The 23,949-nt window shown below is 36.2% G+C and overlaps 1 protein-coding gene across 2 annotated transcripts in view; it reads right to left on the bottom strand.

The window, feature by feature from the left end:
- RIPK2 (receptor interacting serine/threonine kinase 2) overlaps positions 1-20,709 on the bottom strand; it is a 29,466-nt gene extending 8,757 nt beyond the window's left edge. Inside the window, exons 1-6 of one of the 2 annotated variants that reach the window (XM_027571155.2) lie at positions 20,236-20,709; positions 15,671-15,824; positions 12,915-13,070; positions 5,926-6,083; positions 4,977-5,026; positions 3,983-4,144 (exon numbers count right to left, since the gene is read on the bottom strand). In XM_027571155.2, coding sequence (XP_027426956.2) covers positions 3,983-4,144; positions 4,977-5,026; positions 5,926-6,083; positions 12,915-13,070; positions 15,671-15,824; positions 20,236-20,408 — 853 coding nt within the window. In that variant the 5' untranslated portion in view covers positions 20,409-20,709. The remainder of the gene's footprint in view (positions 1-3,982; positions 4,145-4,976; positions 5,027-5,925; positions 6,084-12,914; positions 13,071-15,670; positions 15,825-20,235) is intronic. The other variant, XM_035727329.1, reaches the window with a different exon arrangement.
- Positions 20,710-23,949: the final 3,240 nt, after the last annotated feature.

Raw genomic sequence — 23,949 nt, 5'->3', positions numbered from 1 at the left:
AGTTGTTGAGGCAATTCAACAGGAAAAGGATCATCTTTTCAACAAATGGTGCTAGGACAGCTGGATATCCACATAAAAAAAGACAAATTTAGACTCTTACCTAAAACCATACATAGAATTAACCTGAAATTGATCATGCACTTAAATGTAAATATAGGAGAAAATATTCATGACCTTGGGTTAGGCAAAGAATTTTTAGATATGACATTAAAAACAGGATCCATAAAGAATTTTGATAAACGCACTTCAAAAAAATTGAAAGCTTTTGCACTTCAAAAAGCTGCTACTAAGAAAAATGAAGACAAGCCCCAGACTGGGAGGACATTTTTTCATATCATGTATCTGCTAAAGGACTTATATCTAGAATATATAAAGAACTCTGACAATAATAAGACAAATAACCACATTTAAGAATGGGAATATAACATGATGCAGCCATTTTGGAAAACATTTAGGAGTTTCTTAAAAATGAAAGATAAATTTACCATACAACCCAGCAATTCAACTCACTGATAGCAATCTAAGAGAAATGAAAACATGTTCACACAAAGACTTGCATATGAACAGCCATAGCAGCATTATTCATAATAGCCAACAAATGGAAATAATCATAATTACTACTACAACTACTACATAATATATGAACTTATTGCTGAAAGGAGAGGTCAGGGCTCCAGATATAAAACTGAGCATCACTAACATATGGATGGTATATAAAGCCATGGTCTGGACCGGATTATCTAGGGGGTGAACAGAGATAGGATACAGATAGTAAAGGGCCCATGTTAGAGCTCTGAGGCACTCCAACAGTTCGAAATTGAGTAGAGGAAGAGAAAGAGATTGAGGAAGAGAGGATACTAAATTGTGTAGCCTCTTGTGTCTTGAAGCCACCAGAAAGAAAGTTTCAAGGAAGGAACATCTAGTTAGTCATGTCTAATCTGCCAAGAAGCCAAGTAAGGTAAGCAGGATTCTCTAACATTGCCATCCTTGGTAACCCCAAAAATGTAGCTTTAGTGGAGATATGAAAACAGAAGACTGATAGAAGTTTGTTAAAAACTGAATTAGAGGGAAAGAAGCAGAGACAACAAGTATGGACAATTCCTACAAGGTGTTTAGATTTGAATGGGAGCCAAAAAATGAGGTGGTACCTGAAGTCAACATATGAAGTCGAGCTTTTTTTTCTATATAAAAATAGGGGATAATAATGGAATATATCTGTGTGATAGCTGAATGATCCAGTAGACAGGTTGAGATTGGCACTGCCAGAGTAGAGCAAGAATATAAAGGAACAGAAGCTGGAGAGGGCTTGGGAATGGTATCCAGAGCACAAGTGATACATTTACATTTGTCTAAGTATATGGATACTTTTTTCCCCTGTCAAAGAGATAAGGCAGGAAAGATGGATACAAGTACAACAAGATTGTAGATGTGGCAGTGGATCTATGAGGCAGTAGGGCTCTCTCACGGTTTCTCTTTTCTTAATGTAGTGTGAGAACAGATGATCAGCTCAAAGGAAAGATGGAGCATGAAGTGCTGGAGGTTTAAGAAGGGAGGCTAAGGTATTAACCACTGTCTTCTTTTCCTAAGCTCAGAATCTATCAAGAAAAGCCACAGAATAATGATAAATGATGATCAAAGTATCAACCTTTATTACTGATAAAGATAACTGGAGAATTTACCTTTAGATCTGTAGCCAATGGGCTTGGAAAGAGTTCACAGCTTTACTCAGCCACAGGCCTCATCTACTTCCACATGTGGGAGCAGAAAATGTATGCATCCTTTAGACAGGCTGATTTCTAAAAGAAGGAAAAAAACTGAGAAGGAACCAGATAAGCATGCTCAGTTTTTCTCCAAAATTAACAAATGAGGTAAGTCTGAGGAAGAGTGCTGAGGAGCACATAGAAGCTGGAAATGTTCTTTCTATACTTTCCTTCTTAGGGACTGAAATGGAATTTCATCTTCACTTTGGAAACATAAAGAATGGGCCTTAGGTATCTCCTACAATAGTATAAAATGATCATTGATATAAGGAAGCAATTCTCAAACTTTTAGGTCTTGGGATTCTTCAAAATTATTGACTATCCAAAATAGCTTTTGTACTTTGTGTCGTATCTATTGATATTTACTATATTACAAATTAAAACTGAGAAAAATTTAAGACATCAGAATATATATGTGAGAACACATTCCATTATTTGTTGGAGCAATGAAACCATCATACCTCATTTAGCCTTTGGAAAAATCCACTATATACTCATGAGAGAATGAGAATTAAAAAAAAAATCTTAGTATTTATTATTTTGGTGAAAAGTTTTGATTTTGTGAATTCTTCTGAAAGTCTCAGGGACCAACCACCCCAGGGGCCCTTGTACACACCTTTAGAACAGTTGATCTATGAAAATGGAATAGTACACGTATTTGAGAAGCATAACAGAATTGCTAAGTAGTGTTTAGTGTCCAATTCTGGCCATTAATTAATTAATTTTAAAGATCTTATTTATTTGAGAGAAAGAGAGAGTGAATGTGAATGAGCAGGGGGAGGGGCAGAGGGAGAAGCAGACTCCCCACTGATCAGGGAGCCCTAAGCACCGATCCTAGCACCCAGGGATCATGACCTGAGCTGAAGGCAGATACTTAACGCTTAACCAACTGAGCCACCTAGGTGCCCTGGCCATTAATTTAAAGAGAAACCAATAACTCCTACTTCTGGCCAAGATGGAGCAACAGGGTTTGATTTGCCACTCTGCCTAAAACAACCAAAAAAGCCAGACAAAATTCATGAAACAGTGGTTTTCAAGATACTAGATACCAGACAACAAAGGACAGTGATCACTGAGATGGGAAACAAATCAGGTTAGCCTTATGATTGCCCATGCTTCCTGTGTTGAGAGTTTCTAGCTGCAGCTTAAGAGGGAAGTGAGGTGGAACCTCACTTCTCAATTGACTGGAAACTTAATTGAAGAGATGGGGCTGAAAGTCTGGGTAGACCAAGGCAGAGAGAGTTCATAGGGCAGTACCAGAGAGGGGAGACATACAGAGAGAGAGCTCTGTGATCTGCAGAAGGCTCCTTTAAGTATTCAGCAAAAGTCTTTAAAGAACAATAGGGAAAAACCACGAAGTCTGTAAAGTATGGCCTAATGGTATGATCTGCAGAGAAGCTGGAATTTTTAGAGAATGGAAAAGAAATGAATATTTGGAAGTGGCACTGGGGACAAAGGAGATATATATCCTCCCACATAGCTCTGGGAAATAAATAAAATGTGAATCCATTACAAGCAACTTTTGATTTTTTTTAAATATAGTACTAACGAGCATTGGACACAAATTTTGAATAAAAAATATATTTCACTGCTTTTTTAGTTAGAAAGATGATTCCCCAGTCTGTGGCTTATCTTTTCACTTTTTCTTAATAGCATCTTTTGAAGTGCAAAAATTTTCAGTTTTTTCAAAGCTCAATTATCATCTTTTTATGGATCTTGTTTTTGATGTCATATATAAGAGCTCTTTGATTAACAGAAGATCATAAAAACTTTCTCCTGTATTTACATTTAGATGATGATCCGCTCTACCTCTGAAATAAATCTTAATTCTATCTAATTTGTCTATCATGGATCACCTTAATAAACTCTTGCTAGAGTCTCCTAGGTGGTCTCTTTGCTTCCATGCCTACCCTTCTCCAGTCAATTTTCCACACAGCAACAAGAGTGATCTCTCCAAAACTTAAATTAGATGTCATTTCCATACAAAACACACTTTAATGGTGTTCCATTGTACCTGGAATAAATTTCTAGCCTTTTAATGACAGCCAAAACCCCTCCTTATCTCTCCAATCTCATCTCATAAAATAAAAACAGCAACTGAATTAAAAAAAAAAACTTTAAGCTTGCCATCTAACTTGTGTGATTTTTCAAGGAACATTTTATTCACAGTATATTTACTATTTTTGTAATTCAAAAGGTCCATACTAAAACTGTACACTCACTTAAGAAAGATGGTCTTTCATCTGGATTTTGCGCCCATCCACTTTCTATTAGAGAGATCATAAGTGCTCGATGAGGTATATCAAGTGGCAAACTTTCTTCATTAGTGTTAGGTCGATGTCCTTGTGATACACTATACATGATCTGCAAAGGATTGGTGACTTCTGTCAAAACAAATATATTTCATTCATTAGAAATATATTATGATTTAATACATTAATTAAATACATTCTAAAGTCAACCAAATGAAAATGAGGGAAACTTAAAATCATAGGAATAATGCATTACCCCCCTTTCTGTTAAAAACACATATATACACATATATATCCCAGCCAGTGACAGATTCGTCTGCCTCCTGTGGTATTTATAGCCTCAGCTCACCACATTAATTTTAAGCTTGGTCATCTGATTTGGCCAATGGAACATGAATAGAGCAGAGCTCGGCAGAATTGAGTGGAACCTAGCACAGCCAAGGATGGCCACTCACACCTAATGTGAATGAGGAACATATACTTATTTTGTAAGCTACTGAGATTCTGAGGTTGCTACACAGAAAGCTGACCCATACAATCCTCAAAATAAAGAAATGGACAATGTTATCAGAAAACTTAAAAGTTATTCTTTAAAGTTTGTTATAGAAGGAGCACTAATTAAATTTTCAAATAAAGAGTTTTAGAGCTGGAATGAATCTTAGAATTCAAAATTTCCATTTTGCAAATTAAAAAGAAATGAAGACTCAAGAGATTTAGTGGCTTGATTACAGAGCTAATTACTGTCAGAACAAGAATCAGAATCTACATTTTTCTGACCCTTAGTCCAGTACAGTTTCCAATATACAGTGGATTCAGAATTGATAAATTGTTATGTTTTTATAGTGTGTTTTCCAAAAAATGAATGGTAGGCAGATTTAAAATAAGATGGGCTTTATTTAGATAGTTCTGAATATGGCCTACCAACATGCTGTCATCTAGAATAAGAAAGTGAAAGTACACTTACCTTCAAAAGGCTGTTTTCTGGATAAGACTTCCCATGTGATCACTGCATAGCTTTTAAAGATAAAAATATACATACAGGACATTATAAACTAACTATGAACAATAAACTAAAATAGTACTGATTTTAAAAGCTGACTGTGGAGATATCGTTTTTGCAAGTAATAAGGTAGGGAAATGCTATATAAAGAATCACCATAATCAAAATGATGAATGTTTATATAGTTTTGTTCTGAAAGGGAACTAATCTAATTTGAAAAATTAACAAATTACTGTAATAAAAAATTTGGAGTTATAGGCAAGGATAACTTGTTGTGGATGATTCTTAATCACCTCTAATTACATGATTCTATTATTCACACAAAATAAAGAGCAATAAAAAAGATGATCTCATGTAGCCCTATTCTACTGACTTTTTTTCTGGTCGAAGTACTGTCTCCTTTGGTAGTGTTAAGTATTAACTACACTGTTTCCCTCCCTCCTCCATCAATGTCACATAAGATAAAAACCTTTTAGTACTATATTATAAATTGACAGAATAATATATACTTTAAATTTTTTTCAAGGATGTAAAAGTGGCTTAAAGCAAGGCATCTTTAATTTGAAAAATATTAACTATTGTGGTCTCTTACTTTATTTTCACCACACTTATGAGAGAAGACTAAAAATCACACTTTAAAATGTAGCTTCGGGGCACCTAGGTGGCTCAGTCAGTTAAGCGTCTGCCTTCAGCTCAGGTCATGATCCCAGGGTCCTGGGATGGAGCCCCAGATCCAGCTCCCTGCTCACTGGGGAGTCTGCTTATCCCTCTCCCTCTGCCTTTCCTCCTGCTCATGCTCTCTCTCTCAAATAAATAAAATCTTAAAAAATTTTAAATTAAAATGTAGCTTCAAAATTCTGATTAATCTTGTTTTTAGACAAGGTTAACTCTGAGCAAAAATAACATATTATACCTATATATATCATGCTTGACACTGGCCCTTGATTTTTGTCCAGGTTCATAGTTCTCAGGTGGCATATAGATAATTGTCCCTCCTTCTGGTGAAGATTTACTAGTTCGTGATTGTGAGAGGGACATCATACGCCATTTTGATAAACCAAAATCTGCAATCTGTAAGGGAAAAGAATAAATAATTGAATTTAAAAATTTTTTCTTAAAAAAAAAAAACAAGAACTGTCTTTGTTTATATTCATTGTATTTAGGTATGAGACCAGAGGAAGTGTTCTATATTAATATTTTATTTCTACATATACTATGAGTTTCTTAATACATTAAATTCTAGAGTGCTGAACCCAGTAACTCTAGAAGCAATATATACTGACTTGAAGTTCATGTCACAAATTTTAAAATGGAAACTGAGTTTTGAAAAATTAAACACAGTATTTTTTGTCTTAAATTCTGAATGAGCATATATGCCAAACACTACTTTTTAAGACCGGTAGTTTTACAGCATGTGGTTTCAAAATTGTCCTACACCTCACAGAACTGCTAAACTACTGGTATCTAATACGACTGCCACTGGGCATTGTTTGTGACTCAGGTTTATATGTTCTTATTTACAATGCCCTAAAAATAGTAACCTTAAATTCTGAAGCAAGTAAAATTCCAATATAGTATAGGTCATTATTACATGATTTATGCGTACCACTAAAAGAATCATATCTGTTGGCAACAGTCTATTTAGCAAATAAAACATATTTATGTCCACGACAAGTACTGCCTAAAGAATTACTGGTGACATTCTGCACTTTTGATATATCCTTTACAGTTTTGCTTCACTTGTAAATTTCATATAGATGTTATATAACATCTTATAACTCTATTTAAAGGTTTCCTTAAAAAATGGAAGACAAAATATAAGAACAAAACAGTATTTAATGGACAAAAGGGTGTAGTGAATCTTTAAAAACATTTAATTTAAATTATTTAGATCTTCACACTGCATAAGTTAGAGCCACCAGAGGGAAATGAATTCTATCAAGCACACCATTTGTGTTTCAATTATTTAACTCATATACTTTTACTAATTTTAATAGAAAAAATTTGTTTAGTGTTTAGATGAATTTGATATTAAAAAACATTACTTTTAAGGAGGGGGCAGACTATATGAATTTTTTCATACATTATTAAAATAAAAGGGTAAGTCTAAGAAAAAAAATAGAAAAGACCAAGAGAAAACATGGTGCCAATACATGAAGAGCTAAGCTGGATTGATTCTGAAAGGCAATATACCACGTGGCTAAGAACATGGGTTCTAGAGCCTAAGGTTATATTACATTTATATTCCAATTCTACCACTTAATTGTGTGTGAACTTGAAGTTTTTAAAGTTTTCTGTGCCTCTGTGTGATTACCCACCTGCAAACTGGGGATAATAACACTATTATCACAGGGTTGTAGTGAGAAAATTAAATAACTTATTCTAAGCAAAGCATTCAAAACATTATCACATAATAAGTGTTCCATATGTGTTAATATTATTGTTTTATATACAGGTTGCTCTTATTCAATACAATCTGTTCTTCCCACCTACCCTCTAAAACCAAAAAAAAACAGCACTCCAGTTGCACATTTGCTAGAATAATAAGCATTACTATGATAAATAGAGTTTATTTTTATGCCACAAGTGAAAAATGTTTATTTATTTATTTGAGAGAGAGAGAGAGAAAGAGAGAGCACAGGAGTGATAGCACAAGTGGGGAGGAGGGAAGGGCAGAGGGAGAGGGAGAAGCAGGCTCCCCACTGAGCAAGGAGCCCAATGTGAGGCTCCATCCCAGGACCGGGATCATGTCCTGGGCCGAAGGCAGACACTCAACTGACTGAGCCACCCAGGTGCCCCCAAAAGTGAAAAATGTTAAAAAAAAAGAAAACCTGAGATGTGGTCTCACCTTATACCTGAACTATAATTTGCAAATTCCTGGGCTAAATGTTGGTTTGAATACAGTGTTGTAGAAAATGTATTCCTGAGTTTGCTTCCTTATGTGCTCCTTCACCTAAGATCTTCATCTTTATTTTCAAACCTGACCTAAAAACCTTAATCAGAATTCTATGAGCTGATTTAGTCTGGTTTTCACATAGAACTATAATTCTCCCCTTTCTCTGTTACAAATAATACCATTATGAAAGGCATGACTCATTAAATCTGGATCTTCAACAGAAGAATAAAAGTGAATAATGTGAGGGAAGGAATATGAATGCCACGATTTCTTGAAGGTCTTGATAAATTTATCATTCAGCCATGAAGATAGAGAATAAGAACTTTCCCATTCTACACAAGGTCTTAATATGCATTTCGAAGCTAAGGGCTTTCTTTTTAACTAAAAAGATGATTTTAAAAATTAGAGGAAATTAAAACACACTACTCATAAAAATCCACAATCCTCTCACCCTAGTAGAATAGCTATTTTCATTTACATATACTATCCATATCTATAAAACTATAAAGTTATCATCAGTAAGAAGTTACAAAGAATAACCCTGAAGTATTCTGGTTTCCACACTGGACTGAGAGAATAGCAGAGAAAGCAAATATGGCACATATAAATATTTTCATTTCAAAGAAGCCTATTACTAGTTCATTTGTATCTAAGGTGCACTAATGGACACGTGGCAGATAACCAAACTAATGTATCCTTTTTAAAGTAGAAAAGTCTCAGTTGACCTTAATCAGTAGTAAACATTTTTCTTTCAGATACTATGTTTCTGGTCAGCATTCCAGTGAGATAACTTCAGAAAATGGTAGCAAGGTGTAAATTTCCATTTAATTTCATTAAGTATTTTTAAAGATATTTTGCACTTCATTTAAAGGCCTTTCCAAGAAGATAGGTAGATTAAATAACTGTTACTTTTTCATGAGTCAGTGATGAACTTTGACTTTTAACGGACATTTATAAAGTACAAAGTAGAGACACATAAGATGCATGTAAAAGAATGTCGCTAATTTATAAGAATAGTATTAGAAAGGTCACAGCTCTGTATGTACTAAATTAATAAAAATTATAAAAACTACACCTAGCCAAACTATTCTAAATTTTATTCATATCAAAGAAAGTCCAAGGACACCCTGTTGATCAGTGAAAACAAGAAAGTAAGAATCATTACCTATTACTTTGCTTCTGTTTACTCTGCTAAGTATAGTTTCCAGACTGAGATGAAGAAAGTATAGTCCAAGGACATTGAAAGGTTTAAAAAGTGCAAATCTCAGGTTATTTTATATATATTTCAGGTTATTGAGAATACTTGCAAATATCTCCATGGTGCTATCAGCGTTCTTTGTGGGACAGAATGGAGAGGTACTACAGGATATGAGAAAAATAAATGCCATTCTGACTTTCAAAAAGGAAAGAAAATGTTGATTTTTGCAAATCTACTTATTGGTGGACACTATCCTTAATCCCTGCTTTAAAAATTTAGAAAATTTAATAAAAGGGATACCAGCAAGAATTCATGAAAAACAAATCATATCAGACCAGTGGTCAGTTTCAGGTCTCACATGCTATATCCCAAGTCCTTGGCACAATGCCACTGCTGCTCCATAAATGTTTACTGACTAAAATTATGACCAATTTCATTTCCTTTTTTGACAATAGTACTGTCAAAGAGTAAATGTTAAAACAGTTTGCATATTATAAAACACTTTATATTTTATAATAACATGCTTGACTATTAAGTTATCAGGCCTATCCATATATTATAGAAGATCTGGAATTCATTCATTTGTTTATTCAACAAATACTTAGTTAATGCTTCAATATGGCAACTGCTGAGCAGGTGGCAGTTTAATAAAATAGACTAAATTTCAGTCTTCGTGGAGTTTATTTTCTAATTGGGGGAGACAGTCAATAAACATATTAATAAAAATATGACAGATGGTGAAAAATAATATGCAGAAGCATAAATCAAGGTGCAAAGGCACAGAGGAACTGGGTGGGTCATCAGGGAAAGCCATTCTAAAGAAGGTGAGGGAATAAGCCAGGAGGACACCTGGGAAAGTAGTCAAGCAAGGACTCCTGATGATATTCTCAAGGAAAAAATGGAGAAATATGTAAAACAGTTCTGCACAAAGTAGTCCACACAAAATTAATGATTAGTCTCCAAAAGTGCTAATTAAGGATTGATACTGACCTGGAAGGAGGTTCTAAGCACCATGTTGTGAGGCTCTGATCTGAGCTCTGTACTGGTTAATATTTAATCATGACTTAAAGATACAAAAACTAGCTAATTAAATCTGAGGATGACATAAAGCTGGGAGACAAAGTTAAAACCCTTGAGCTACAGAAATAATGCTGAAAAAGATCTTAAGAGGTGGAAGTGATCGCTCAAATCTAACAAAATAAACTTTGATGATGTCCAGAAAGTATTCTGCAAAGTACACGATAAGGAGATGTGGCTTAAGCAGTAATACCTAAACAAAAGAACCTCTCAGGGCTTGTTGATGCTAAGCCCAATTTAAACGTTGTGAAATGATCACCCCCCAAAAGCCAATGATTCATTAATTATTAAACAAAGTGCTTAGGGACCAGGGAAATGGCACTTCCATTCAAGTCTATATTCATAAGGTCACAAGGAGTATTTTGTTTCATTGTGAGGATAAAAATTTAACAGAGATTTAAACACAGAAGCATCTGGATAGCACCTGTGATTAAAAGCAATGTAATAAGGAAGTTGGTTGAAAGAACTAAGGATGTTCAGAACACAGAAGAACAAAACACAAGTGTATGTCAGGGGCAGGGGGATTATAGCCATCTGTAAACATTGAGAGGGCTGTCATATGGGAAGTAGAATTGGACTTATTCAGTTTATCACAAAGAATAGAACTAGGACCCATGGATGAAAACAAACGGAAGGCATTTTGATTAATCATATAAGAAAATGTCACAGTCATTTAAGTATGGAGATTAAGACTCCCCTGTCATAGACTAACTGCCTTGGGAGATAAGGGACTATTATAGTGAGGATCCAGACTTGAATGGACTTGCTGACCATTAAGGCACTTCTACCTGTGTGGTTTCATAGCTGATGTAATAGATTAGTTTCTTTTTTTAGTAGTACTGAGATGGCAGCTTGCTTCTTTTCCTTTCCCCTCCCATTTTATTCTAGGGAGAGGAAGTGCCTTTAACAGAGGTTTTGTTTTTTATTTAACTTTTCTCACATTTTTTGTATTAATTTTTCTATTGTTCCAACTTCCCTGTTATTTTTTCTTTGAACATTTTTTGATATTTACAGTAATCTCTAATTACATATATTATTATAAGAAGTATAACAAAATAACATAAAAATAAAGTGAGTTACATTTAGTGTTAGTTACTTAGCAACTACTTTTTATTTGCTGTCATCAGTTAGATAGAGGGTAAACTATGAAATCACTACTACACCTGGTGCCTTTAGGCACCTAAATCTTATGACTTATACAAAAGTTAATTCAAAGTAGGTCCTAGATTTAAATGTAAAATATAAAACTCTAAAACTTTTAGAAGATAACATAGAAGAAAATCTTTAATACCTATGGCTTGATAAAGGCTACTTAGATATGACAGCAAAGAATTATCATAAAGGAAAAAAAAAAACCCTGATAAATTGGACTTCATCAAAATTAAAAACTTCTCTTTGTGAAAGACCTTGTTAAAAGGATGAAAAGAACAAACCACCAAGCGGGAGAAAATATTTGCAAACTACATATCTGATGAAGGACTCATATTTAAAAATCTAAAGAACTCTCAAAACCCAGTAATAAAAATCCCAAAAGATCCAATTAGAAAATGGGCTTAAGACATGAAGAGACATTCACTGAAAAGGATATAGATAGCAAATGAGAAAGTGTTCAACATCATTAGCCACTAGGAAAATGGAATTAAGACTATGATGAGCTATCACTATATACCTATTATAATGCTAAAATATAAAACTGTGACAATACCAAATGCTGGTCAGGATATGGAAAAGCTGGGTCAATCATACATTGCTGGTAGGATGTACAAAGGTACAGCCCCTCAAAAATAGTTTGGTAGTTTCCTAAAAAACTAAACAAACCCTTACCCAGCAATTGCACTCCTAGACATTAGCTCTTGGTTATCTAGAGGAACAAAAACTTATGTTCATTCAAAAAGTTGCACAGGATTGTTCACAGGAGTTTTATTGTAACTGCCAAAGACTGGAAACAATATAAATACCTTTCAGTAGGTGAATGGTTAAACAATTTTGGTATACACATACCATGAAATACCATTTACCAATAAAAAAGAACCACTATTGATATAAGCAACAACTTGGATGGATCTCAAAGGTATTATGCTAAGTAAACAATGTTAATCTCAAAATACCACATACTGTATGATTCCAGTTATACAACACTTTCAAAATGACAAAATCATAGAGATAGAGAACAGATTAGTGGTTGTCAGTGGTTAGGGATAGTGGAAGGGAGGAGATGAGTGTGAATACAAAGGGGTAGCATGAGTGATATATTTGTGATGATAGAACAGTGCTATATCTTGATTGCTGTGATGGTCACACATGTGATAAAGTAACACATAAACTATATACATGCACTGTACCAATGTCAAATTCCTGGACTTGAAATTGTACTGTAATTACATGTAATGTAATCACTGGCAGAAACTGAGTGAAGGGTTCATGGACTCTCTTTGTATTATCTTTGCAACTTCCTGTGAATCTATAATAACTGCAAAATCAGAAGAAAAAAAGGGCTTACTTGATCATTTCAATTAAGGACATAATGACTTTGTATTTTGTACCATAATTCTATTTATCTTTCAAGCCTAGGAATAACTAAGCCACTGAAGCTGGAAGAAGGGACACTGAAGAAAAGAATTATAGGCTATGGAAAACGGAAAGATATTAAATTGGTTGAGAAAAAAACACTAAAAAGTCTTTAAAACGATTAATCTCAAGGATGCAGATAAACTTTTTTTTAAGTAATTACCTTAACATGAAATTCATTATCCAATAAGATATTTTGAGTCTTCAAGTCATGATGAAGTAGAGGAGGATTCATATTGTGCAGGTAGTTTACACCCAGTGCAATTTCATGCAGGATGCGAAATCTCAGTGGCCAAGGAACATCAGGATATTCTGTTTTCTTCAGATATATGAAAATAAACAAAATGAAAATAAGTGACCATATTCATTACATTTCCACTTAGAAAATTAAATATTCTATGTGGAAATACAGTATAAACAAAAGTCAAGACATATGTTCATTTTTATTACATAGTATCATGGTATCAATTTGATATTATTTAACATCCATGTATATCTTATTTTCCTCAGTTTTTAGAAAAAATAATGATGACTTTATAGTTCTGTTATTTCCTTTTAGTTTATGTTGGTAATACAACTACATGGTATTGGCTCTTCTTTCTTCATTTAAACAGTTTTCAGTTTTTTTTTTTTCTGTGTAATACCCAAACACATTACCTATACTCACACCTATCTCTCATTCTATGGTTTGTATCAAAAAACTACATGCACACACACACACACAAAATTTCTTCTTGGTACATACCATTAACTCAAAATTTATATTTTAATTTTCCTATTGATATAAAATCATACCTTATTACAATAATCATTACATCAATTAAAATTATGACCATATTATATTTATTTACTAAGCATGAATTTCTCATACTTATCATACAATTTTTGTATTCTAGATTGAAAAATTAGCCTTTGGAAGTTTTGCTTTTGTGAAAGAGACAAAGATCATCTTCATTTTTAAGTGTATGCAATAGACATATTTAAAATATAATGTTTTATATATCTTGGTACTTACAAGTGATATTCATCTGAACTTTTTGAACATAAAAGTTAGTGTAGCTTCCTAGGAGAATGAACATACTCAGAAAAATTAGATAATTTGGGAAGATCTGGCAATGAATCACCAGGCACCAAGCTACTGGATACATTCTAAATGACATGAAAAAGTATGCTTTTACTGAAAGCTCAAATCTGTTCTTGAGAATTTTTTCTGCAAATGGGTAAGTGTATAGCTCTTTGATTAACCAGCTGTTTACATTCTATTTTGATTTTTTTTAACAATCTTCTTTGAGGTTGGGGGAGAGTACTTCAAGATAAATCCCGCTCTAATAATACAACAAAGAAAACCAAAAGAAACATAAGACATTACTTCCTCTGGTATACACAGACCTCCATCCCAGTGAGTAACTGAATCTTTTAGTCTGTAAAAAGGTAATTTTCTTCTGAAAATTATGTAGTTCAAAGGAGTCACAAGGCCTCTGTGCAGTATAGTATCACATGGAGGCTTTTGATCATGGAGACAGAGGTAGAACACTCACTCTATATGTTATGATTCCTTCTAGGAGTTGGCAGTCCCCTGAAGGAGGCTCTATAATTTCTAATGGGTTCCAATTTTGGGTATCAGAGTATCTAATGGGTACTGGAGTGTGGGAAGAAAATATTAGAATTTATACTTATATTCATTTTTTTAAAAAGGAAATTGTGCTTAAGTAATATTTATATCAATTGCTGTGTTGTTATACAAATATTATACACAGACACCAGTTATCATACTCTGTCCTTGTCTCAGATGGTCCCGTCATAAATAGAAAGTGATTATCTGCTGAAATAAAGACGAAGTCACTCCATGAGTGGCATCCATTCTCTCGTTTGCTTACAGAACGTTGTGATGTATCAGACTTTAGGAGCATCCACTAATTGGAATTTATAGATCATGTTACCAGATTTTAACTAAACCAACACTCACAAAACAGACCGAGTGATTTTATTTTTATTTATTTATTTATTTATTTATTTAATTTATTTTAAAGATTTTTATTTATTTATTTGAGAGAGCGAGCGAGAAACAGCATGAGAGGGGAGAGGGTCAGAGGGAGAAGCAGGCTCCCTGCTGAGCTGGGAGCCCGATGTGGGACTCGATCCTAGGACTCCGGGATCATGACCTGAGCCGAAGGCAGTCGCTTAACCAACTGAGCCACCCAGGCGCCCAGAGACCCAGTGATTTTAAAAAAGATTTCTCAACAGAAACTGCAGGTTGCAGATAGTATTAATAATATAAGATCAAGCAAACAATAGATGAATACATACAGTTTGAGACTAAGGATTCACAAATTTGCTTACTGATAAGAATGAGGACCCACCCCTCCAGTTTGCTTACTGATGGGATTCACAATCAAAGCCAGAGTAACTAGTACATTGATAAAAAGGTAAATGGCTCATGCCTTTGTCTATTATTGGAAAAACCGATGTATTTGGTACTCAGAGACAGACTTATTTGGCCTATTTAGAACTTTATGGACGGGTATTATTAACATTTAATTTGAATCCTAAATTGTTTTTAAGATAAAATAAAATCTGGCTTAACTAACAGGAGGTTATATAGTGTACAGAGTTTATCTGTTCTCTCTCCCTCTCCTACCTCTGTATATACACATGTGGTTACTGGAATTCAGTTACACCTCAGGAACAGTAACCTAAGCAAAATAACCTCAGTCCTGCAGAATGTAGGGCCTGACTCTCTGATATTTTTAACAACACAAAAGAAGCCATAACTTGTCTAACTTTACCACTGTAATTGTTTTCCATTATTCTTATTTTGACTCATCTACAGCTCTCCAAATAATCTGATCATATGTAAAACCAAAACACTAGATAGCTTGAATAACAGAATGATAGCTACTAAAAATGCACAATACTTACCCTATGTAGGAGTTCATTTAATGATCCATTTGGCATGTATTCCGTAACTATTCCCAAAAATTCAGGCTCATTGCAAATTCCCAAAATTGGAAGAATGTAACTAAATCTAGCTTTGTGTAAAATTTCAGCTTCTCTTAAAACATCATTTCTTTCACTAAAGAAAGAAAATGCGTAATTATTTCAAAGTAATGAAAAATACACAATAATCATGCCTATAACATTAAGACTAGATTTTTTCCCCCATTAATTGACCTCATGTAAATTATGCAACTTCTCTGTCCCTTAGTTTCTTCATATTTAAAGTAGGGATAATATCTGCCCTATACAGTCCACAGGTCTGTTTAGAGTCCATAATAACTTCTCTGAGCCACTGACAGAAAAAAGTGCGATATACACAGGTTATTATTATTGTACTTTCCTAGGAAAGGAAAAGGACACAATATTTGAGTAAGTTTATAAAGTCTATTGATATTAGAATTATTGCTGTTTGAATTAAAGTTTATGTTGTATTAGATATTTGATTAGAATATTATATTAAATATCATGGTTGCATACCATGTGCATTTTTCCCAAATATTTAAATAATACATTTAAATGTTGTAGATTTAAATGACTAGACGATAACAGTTGCATATGGGTCAAAAATGCTTAGAAATTATACAATGGAACTCAGGAAAAGAACACTTAGGACAGGTAAATGCTTATAACAGATCCCTGGGGCAACTCTGGATCCCAGGTTCATTTGCTTATTTATTCACAAAACAAATAAATACTGAACATTTATTATGAATGAAAACTATGCTCAACATTTTGGAAAATATAAAGATAAACATAGTCTGTGTCCTCAAGCTGCCAAGAAATTTTCTAAGAAAAATAAATACTCATTGTGATTTTGATTTGCATTTCCCTAATGATTAGTGATGTTGAAGACCATTTCATATATACCTATTGGCCATTTGGAGGTATTCTTTGGATGTGTTAATTATCTTGATCTTGGTAATCACTCCACAACGCATATGTCTATCAAATCATCATGTTGTGCACTTTATATATAATTACATGTGTCAATTATTCCTCAATAAAGTTAAAAAAAGGAAAGCAAGTAAAAAAAAGAAAGAAAATGCATACTTAAAACATAAGGCAGAATGTGATAAGTACCATCATAAACAAATAAATAAGCAAGCAAGTTAAGTAAGTAAGCAAATGAATAAATAGAGAACTATGGGGAACTCAGAAAAAGAGTAAACTTTGGGCTAGGGGAGTTGACAGTCTTTAAAGAGGGATTTCAACTGTACTTTAAGGGAAGACAGAACATCAACCATTGGTAAAAGGGCCAAGATGGATATGGCCTCCAAGATGGGAGGACTTTTGCTTTTCTTTCTCATCTGTGTGTCCCTAAGACCTGAAAACAGGACCCGGCACTTGGTAGATATGTATCAAATGTATTCAAGGAAGTTACAGTGAAGGTTGTGTTTGGAAAATGGCAGATTGTTTAATATGAATCAGGATACCTAAAGAGCATGTGAAAGGAATGAAGGTGAATAGGGTAGGCTAGAGCCTCATCTCCGAGCCCTAAAGCCAGGTGAGGGTATTTACACTCTATTTGGTAGTTAGCAAATTGTGATTGTAGGTTTTTGAGCAGGGTAATGACATGAGCAGAGCAAACTTTCTGGACAATTATCTGGGCAGAAGGATGTACAATCAGCAGAAATGGGCAGAGTTTGAAAGTCATGTGTTAGAATATTACAATACTAATTAAAGATGTGAAGCAATGAGAGTCTGAAACTATAAAGGTCACAGTGAAAATGGAAAGAAAAACACTAGCTGAATAGAATGCCCAGGTGGTGGTGACTACGGTAGACAAATTAAAAAAAAAAAAAAAAAAAGCAAGGGAATTGGAGATGTCACTGGTTTTTACCATAGACTGATGTGTTGGTAGCAGCAATAACAAAATAGAAACATTTCCAGAAGTTTATTGGGTAAGCAATGATGATTAGTTGGTGCTTAAACCACTCAAGCTCTGGATGAATGGCTGTTGAAATAAGAAAACAGACATTCCACATCAGACTATGAGGCTTGCTCTAAAAGCAAACAAAAGGCAAAATAAAGCAAAAAATCTTATTTATGTTCTGAATAGGTAATATATGTTTTAAAATTCAAGAGTTACAAGAGGACATAAAGTAAAAAGCTTTTTTCCTTCTCCCTGTTCTCAGCCACTTAATACTCTGTGAGGCAACCTATTATTCAGTTTATGAGACCTGTTTTAATTAAAACTTATCTTCCCTAAATTGAAAAGGTAAGAGATGGAGGTCAACAAGAACTACATCTTATTGTTTAGCACTCTTGCAGAGAGACAGAGGATGGACTTGAAGATTTCTGGATACACTGAGAAAAAAAACTATAGAGAGAGCACGCTGAAGTCTCAGTGATACTTAATACACTTGTTCTTTCTCTCATTAAGAGTATCAGGCATTCTTCCTTCTACTGTGATCCTATTATGTGTCATACACTTTATATGTACTATCATCCAAAGACCAACCCTCTAAAGTTGGTTACCTTAACACCACTTTATATTGAGGGCACTGAGGCTCAGATAAATAATTTTCTAATAGGCCAACATTAAGTGGTAGGGTTGGAGTCAGATTTGAATTGCAGTTGTGGGACTCCAAAGCCTGTGTTCTCTCCATTCCACCGCTTGATCAAAGAAAGGAAAGGATCAAGGAAAGTTCTTGAAGTCAGATTTCAGGAAAATCGAGTAAGTGGCAAAACAGAAAAAGCCAAAAATAAATAGGTCTAAAATAGGTTTTATATTTTTAAAAACTAAAAGTTACAGTTTTCATAGGCATATCACCAAAATTACCCAACTTAAAATTTCAGTCACAAAACAGTTATGTCATCCACACAGTGTTTGAAAAACCAATCAGACTCATCCACACATAAACAGTCGGGAGATTGCTGGGGAAGGCCCACTCATTGGGGAGAAGTCAGGTTACGGAGAATGACTCACCAATCACTAAAATAAGAACACGTAACTGCACATAAACTTATTTTTCTTCCAGATGGTTTCAAAGAACAATGCAAACCTTTTCCACACCAGAGCCCAAGTCCATGCATTTATTATTCCCACTTTATGTGAGGAAATGGACACCCTGTGAGTCAACTGCATAGCCCTGTCCTATGCTGAGATTACAAGAATACCGCTAAGGTTAACATCTTAGGTAACAAAGTGGGAAAAAGAACCTGAAGCAGTAATGCCAGAGGGTTTAACTGGTCCTTATGACTTCTTGGACAACAGAATTTCCTACCAATTTACTGAAGAGTTTTAGGTTATGAAAACTGTTAATAAGAATAGAAAGGGAACCCCCTCTTCATTCCTTTGCTCCCAAATAGCACAAAACTCGGATAAATTAAAATCTTGAGAAGCAGCATCCAAAACAGGAAGATCAACTTGCTTTAGAATACCTAAAGGGTCCCTTAGGGTTAGATATCCATAAATTTACAGAGCTGATTCTAAAATATTTTCAGTCTTTTTAACCAACCACCACCCTTCAAACTTGACTACATACACATACATACATTTGCCTAGCACTTGCTCCACAGAACTCAAGGTCCAGGTGAAAGAGACACCACATCTTATCTATCACTAGATCTGGATTATGATATACAAAAAGTGGGAACAATCTCCACAAGTGTCTCAAATTTACTGTGAGATCTGGCCCACCCAAGCCTGATAGCAAGACAGCAAAGTAAAGCTACAGGCAGATGAAAGTCCAGTAACATTGGTAGAGCTGAAGCTGAGGGATTTATCTGACATTGGACACCAACAGCCTCTGACCAATCAGGCACCCAGCATGATGAATTCTGACATTAGATAGAGGGGGAGGAGAGGAGAGTGTTGCAATCATGGATGTTAACTCACTAAGGACTGAATGCAGGGCCTACTGGAAGGCAAATACACAAGACTAAATGACTAGACCCACTGACTAATACCTTCGATCCCAGGTCAATGGTACAGGAATGAAATGTTTTTCTGGAAACAGAAACTAATACTAACTTTCCCTTAAAACCTAGACAGTGCAGGGAAATTGTTCAGGATGTGAAAGACGTTCAAAATTTCTGGTCGTTTGTCTTCTGATTCAGCGTATTGTTAGCAAAATAATACACTTATCCTCTGGGGACAGGCTTCCCTGCGAGAGTGAGAAGAGAAACTAAAGCAAGTAGAGTTTGGTATCTCAACTTTCATGACCATACGTAATAAACCACAAACAAAACAAAAACAACCGCAGGCCTACACCGAAACACCCTGACTTTTGGTGTTCTGGAGAAAGGAAGTCCAGGAGTAAGAGGGACAGAGCAGGAGAGGGCGGTGGAGAGACGGGGTGAGCAGAGGAATGCGAGAGCTGCATCTCCAGCGTAGCCAGTTCTCCCCACCACGCAAGCCCCGAGCCTTGAAGGGCTGCCCAGAGGTGACGAGGGGTGGGGCCGACCGCAAGTGTCGCCGCCGTTCGGGCTCTAGAGCCCGCTTGCTCGGGGCTGGTGTTCGGGGCTCCGCGGGGGTGCCCTACCTGTCGAGCATAGGGGTGTGGATATGCAGCTGCTTCACGGCCACCTGAACGCGCCAGTCTGCGTGGCGGGCGGACGACACGGTGCCCGACGCGCCGCGGCTCAGGTACCGCAGGTCGGCGAGCTTGTGGCAGGGAATGGTGGGCAGGGCGCTGCAGATAGCCTCCCGGTTCATGGTCGCGGGCGGCGCGGGCTCTGAGGCCGCTGGCCGGCTCTGGGTGTGCCCGCCGCTTCGGCGGCTTCCGTGGCTCCTCGGCTGCGCTCGGGCGCCCGCACTCGCCTCCCCACCCCCGTGCCGGAGCCGGAGCACCCGGGCACTTCCCGCGGCGGGACACTAGGTCACGAGGCAGCCCATGGCCTCCGCGGCCCACGCCAGTCGTTGCTTTTCTGGAGTCAGAGCGGACTTTTCTGGGTATCGTAGTCAACTCTGCCGGGACTACGCGTCGAGGAGGAGCCTCCTCCCCCGACCTGGCCTTCCCAGGCGCACCAGCCACCAGAGCCGGGCAGTCCAAGCTCCTCCCTCCCCAAACTTCTCAGGTGACGTCAGCGGCAGACCCTGAGGCGGGGAGAGGGCCCCCGGCCCGCGGCCCTCGGGTCTGCCTTATGTGGTGCGGCCCCCACGCTCTGGGCGACACCCGCGGGGCTGGGGCGGGGGCTAGGGGTGGGGAAGGGAGCCAGGGACGCTCGTTTTGTCTTCTTTCCCCCCAACTTTCCAGGTTTGGGAAAGTTTTCTCTGAGGGGAAAAAAAAAAGTTCCTTTCAGCAGCCTGGTGTCCGATTTTGGTCAACGTGCTCTCACACCAGGGAGGAATCTTCTCTGAGCCTCATAGTCGTGGGGGAGTCGCCAGACTCCAGGGGTGGCGGGGTGCGGGCGGGGACGCCGGATTACCGACTCCGCGCCTGCGCGAAACGCGCCGGTGAGGGGTGGGCGTGGTGGTGACTTCGAGAGTTGGGCACTGATGAGCCCCGCGGGTCAGGTAGGGTGTAAATTCACCTGCCTACCTGGACTCCGGTCATCCCTCACTTCCAGGTGCGTCAGGAGTGAGAGGTGGGTGATAAATCCTGTCAGAGGCTGACTCTGTTAACAAGTTCTGGTGTTTAGCTCCTGTTCCGTGCTCCTCTACTAGGGAGCTACTTTTCTCTCTCTTCTCTCTGGCGTCCATAACTATACGGAGATTGACAAATAACTTTGAGAAGAGTCAGTCCCTCTGATTCCAGGTAAGACTGCAAAAATTTCTTTTTCATAGATCTGGGAGGAATGCATTTCATTTTTAACCAAAAACAACCAAACATCTTTCTGTTTTTTACCTTAGAACAAACACCTTTCTACTTGATTATTTTGTAGAGTGTGAGTGCAAATATTGTATACAATACTAAGTACATACTAGGCATTTTAATGAATTCTAAGGCTACAGTAATAAGGAATACCTGACTTGAATGGGGTATTTTTGTCAGCAGAGAACAAATGTTTCCTATATCTTTGTGTTGCCTGAAATGAGAATAGCAATGTTATATTTTACAATACTGGGAAGTTGTGATGAAACACTGTATTTTAAAATTTTGATGATTTAAAATAAAATATTTAGTTTTAAAGATCTGGTCTGATACTCTGTGCTTTATTGCTTAATACGCTGTTTGCTACAAAAAGTGCTCAGAAAACTTTCCCCATTTATTCATTCATTCATCGTTCATTCATTCATTTAATTTTCCAGTCACTTAATAAACTAAGAGTTCCAGAAAAAGAACAAAAAATAGGAAGGGAGGAAATGATCAAAACAATAATTCAAGAAATTTTGGCAGGTTTGAAGGACAGGGGTCTCCATATTGAAAGGGCCACCAAGTACCGTCAGTGAATTAAAAAAGACCTATATGTAAGCACATCCTTAAAAAGGTCAGAACCCTGAGAACAAATAGAAGATTCTACAGGTTTTCAGAAGGAAGAAACAAGAATAAAGGGATGGGGATTAGAATGGCATTAGATTTCTCAACAATAACACTTTTATGCTAAAACACAGTGAAATGAAATTTCTTCAAATTCTAAAAGATAGTAGCTTCCAACCTACAATTGTATAGTCAGCCAAACTATCAAGTATAAGGGCAGAATAAAAACATTTTCACATATACAAGGATGCAAATGTTTCTTTTCTTTCCATCCACCTTTTTCTTTTCTTTTTTTTTTTCTTGAAAGAAAGTGAGTGGAACATGTGCTCCAACAAAACATGGGAATAAATCAAGAAAGAGAAAGACATGGGATCCAGAAAACAGAACCAGGAGGATGTGAAGGTTTAAACCCCAGGATGCAGCAGAATTAGAGAGCAACCTTTTTTCCCTGGAGCAGGGAGATGGCAGATTCCAAGGGAAAGACTCTAGTTAAAGTAATTGATTTTATACATTATCTAATTTTGAGTTTTGGGGAAATTATATTGATGTTTGATAGATCTAATGAAATGTGTGATAAAATTGGAGAGAAAACTTAAAAAATCTAAGTGAAAAGCAATTAAGTCTATGAGAAATAAAAATCATACAAAAACAGAAACAACATTTCTACAAACTGGTGATGGTGAAAAGGGTAAGACTTTTCAGAGCTTTTGTAATATCAGTATATTGTAAATCTCCAAGGAGAGAGCATGAAGCATAGAACGCTATAAAATTTATATTTTAATTACAGTACTTAAAAAATAAGTAATATAAGCACATCTTTCAACATTTAAAAGTATAAAAGAGATAATCCCATGGGAAACTAGGCAGACGACCTAGACATCTCACAAAAGGGGCTATTTAAATAGCAGATAGCAAATGAAAGACTTAACGTGCTCAACACTGTTACCAGGGAACTACAAGTTAAAACCACAGTGTGATACCATTACACAAATACTAACTAAAAATTAAAAGACAGAATATACCAAGTGTGGGTGAGGATTTGTAGCAATTGGAACTCTCATACCCACTGCTGGTGGGAGTGTCAGTTGGTACAACCAATTTTGCAAACTGTAAAGCCGTTTCTATTAAAATTGTGGCTATGCAGATTCTATAACATCAATTCCTCCTTTAGGTATGTGAATATGTATATGCAAATGCTGGAGTATTCGTAGCAGTGCTATCTATAATAGCTTCAAACTGGAAATTATCCAAATACCCATAAACTGTAGAATTGGGTAAATAAATTGTGGCACATTTACACAGTGGAACACTAAACAGCAATGAGACTGGACAGTGTACAACAATATTGATGAATCACAGAAGTATAATGTTGGATAAAAAAATCAGACACAAAAGAGTATATATTTGTATGAGTCCGTTTCTATTAAGTGCAAAAAAAACACTATGCTTTTAGAAATCAGGATACTGACTTATCTTGTAGAGAGAAGGGTAGTGACTAGAAGGGGCATGACGAGACTTCTGGGGTGATAGTAATTTTCTGTTTCTTGATCTAGGACCTAGACTCTAGATGCCAGTTAAATGGGTGTATTCACTTTACGAACAGTCTTTGAGGTTACACTTAACATGCACTTTTCTGTGTATTGTTATACTTCAATAAAAAGCTAATAGGTTTAAATATAAAATATATATGTGGATGTATATTATGTCTCTCACTTTATATAATTAGTTTCACACTGTACCCTGTTCACCTCACTTGTTTTTCACTTACGGTCTATCTTGGATACCTTTCCATGTGAATGCATAAGTTTCCTTATCCTTTCTTTATACCATAATTTG

The sequence above is a fragment of the Zalophus californianus genome, chromosome 4, assembly GCF_009762305.2.
Source record: "Zalophus californianus isolate mZalCal1 chromosome 4, mZalCal1.pri.v2, whole genome shotgun sequence".
Taxonomy (NCBI): domain Eukaryota; kingdom Metazoa; phylum Chordata; class Mammalia; order Carnivora; family Otariidae; genus Zalophus; species Zalophus californianus.
The sequence above is the reverse complement of the archived record's forward strand: the minus strand, read 5'-3'. Positions and strand labels throughout refer to the sequence as shown.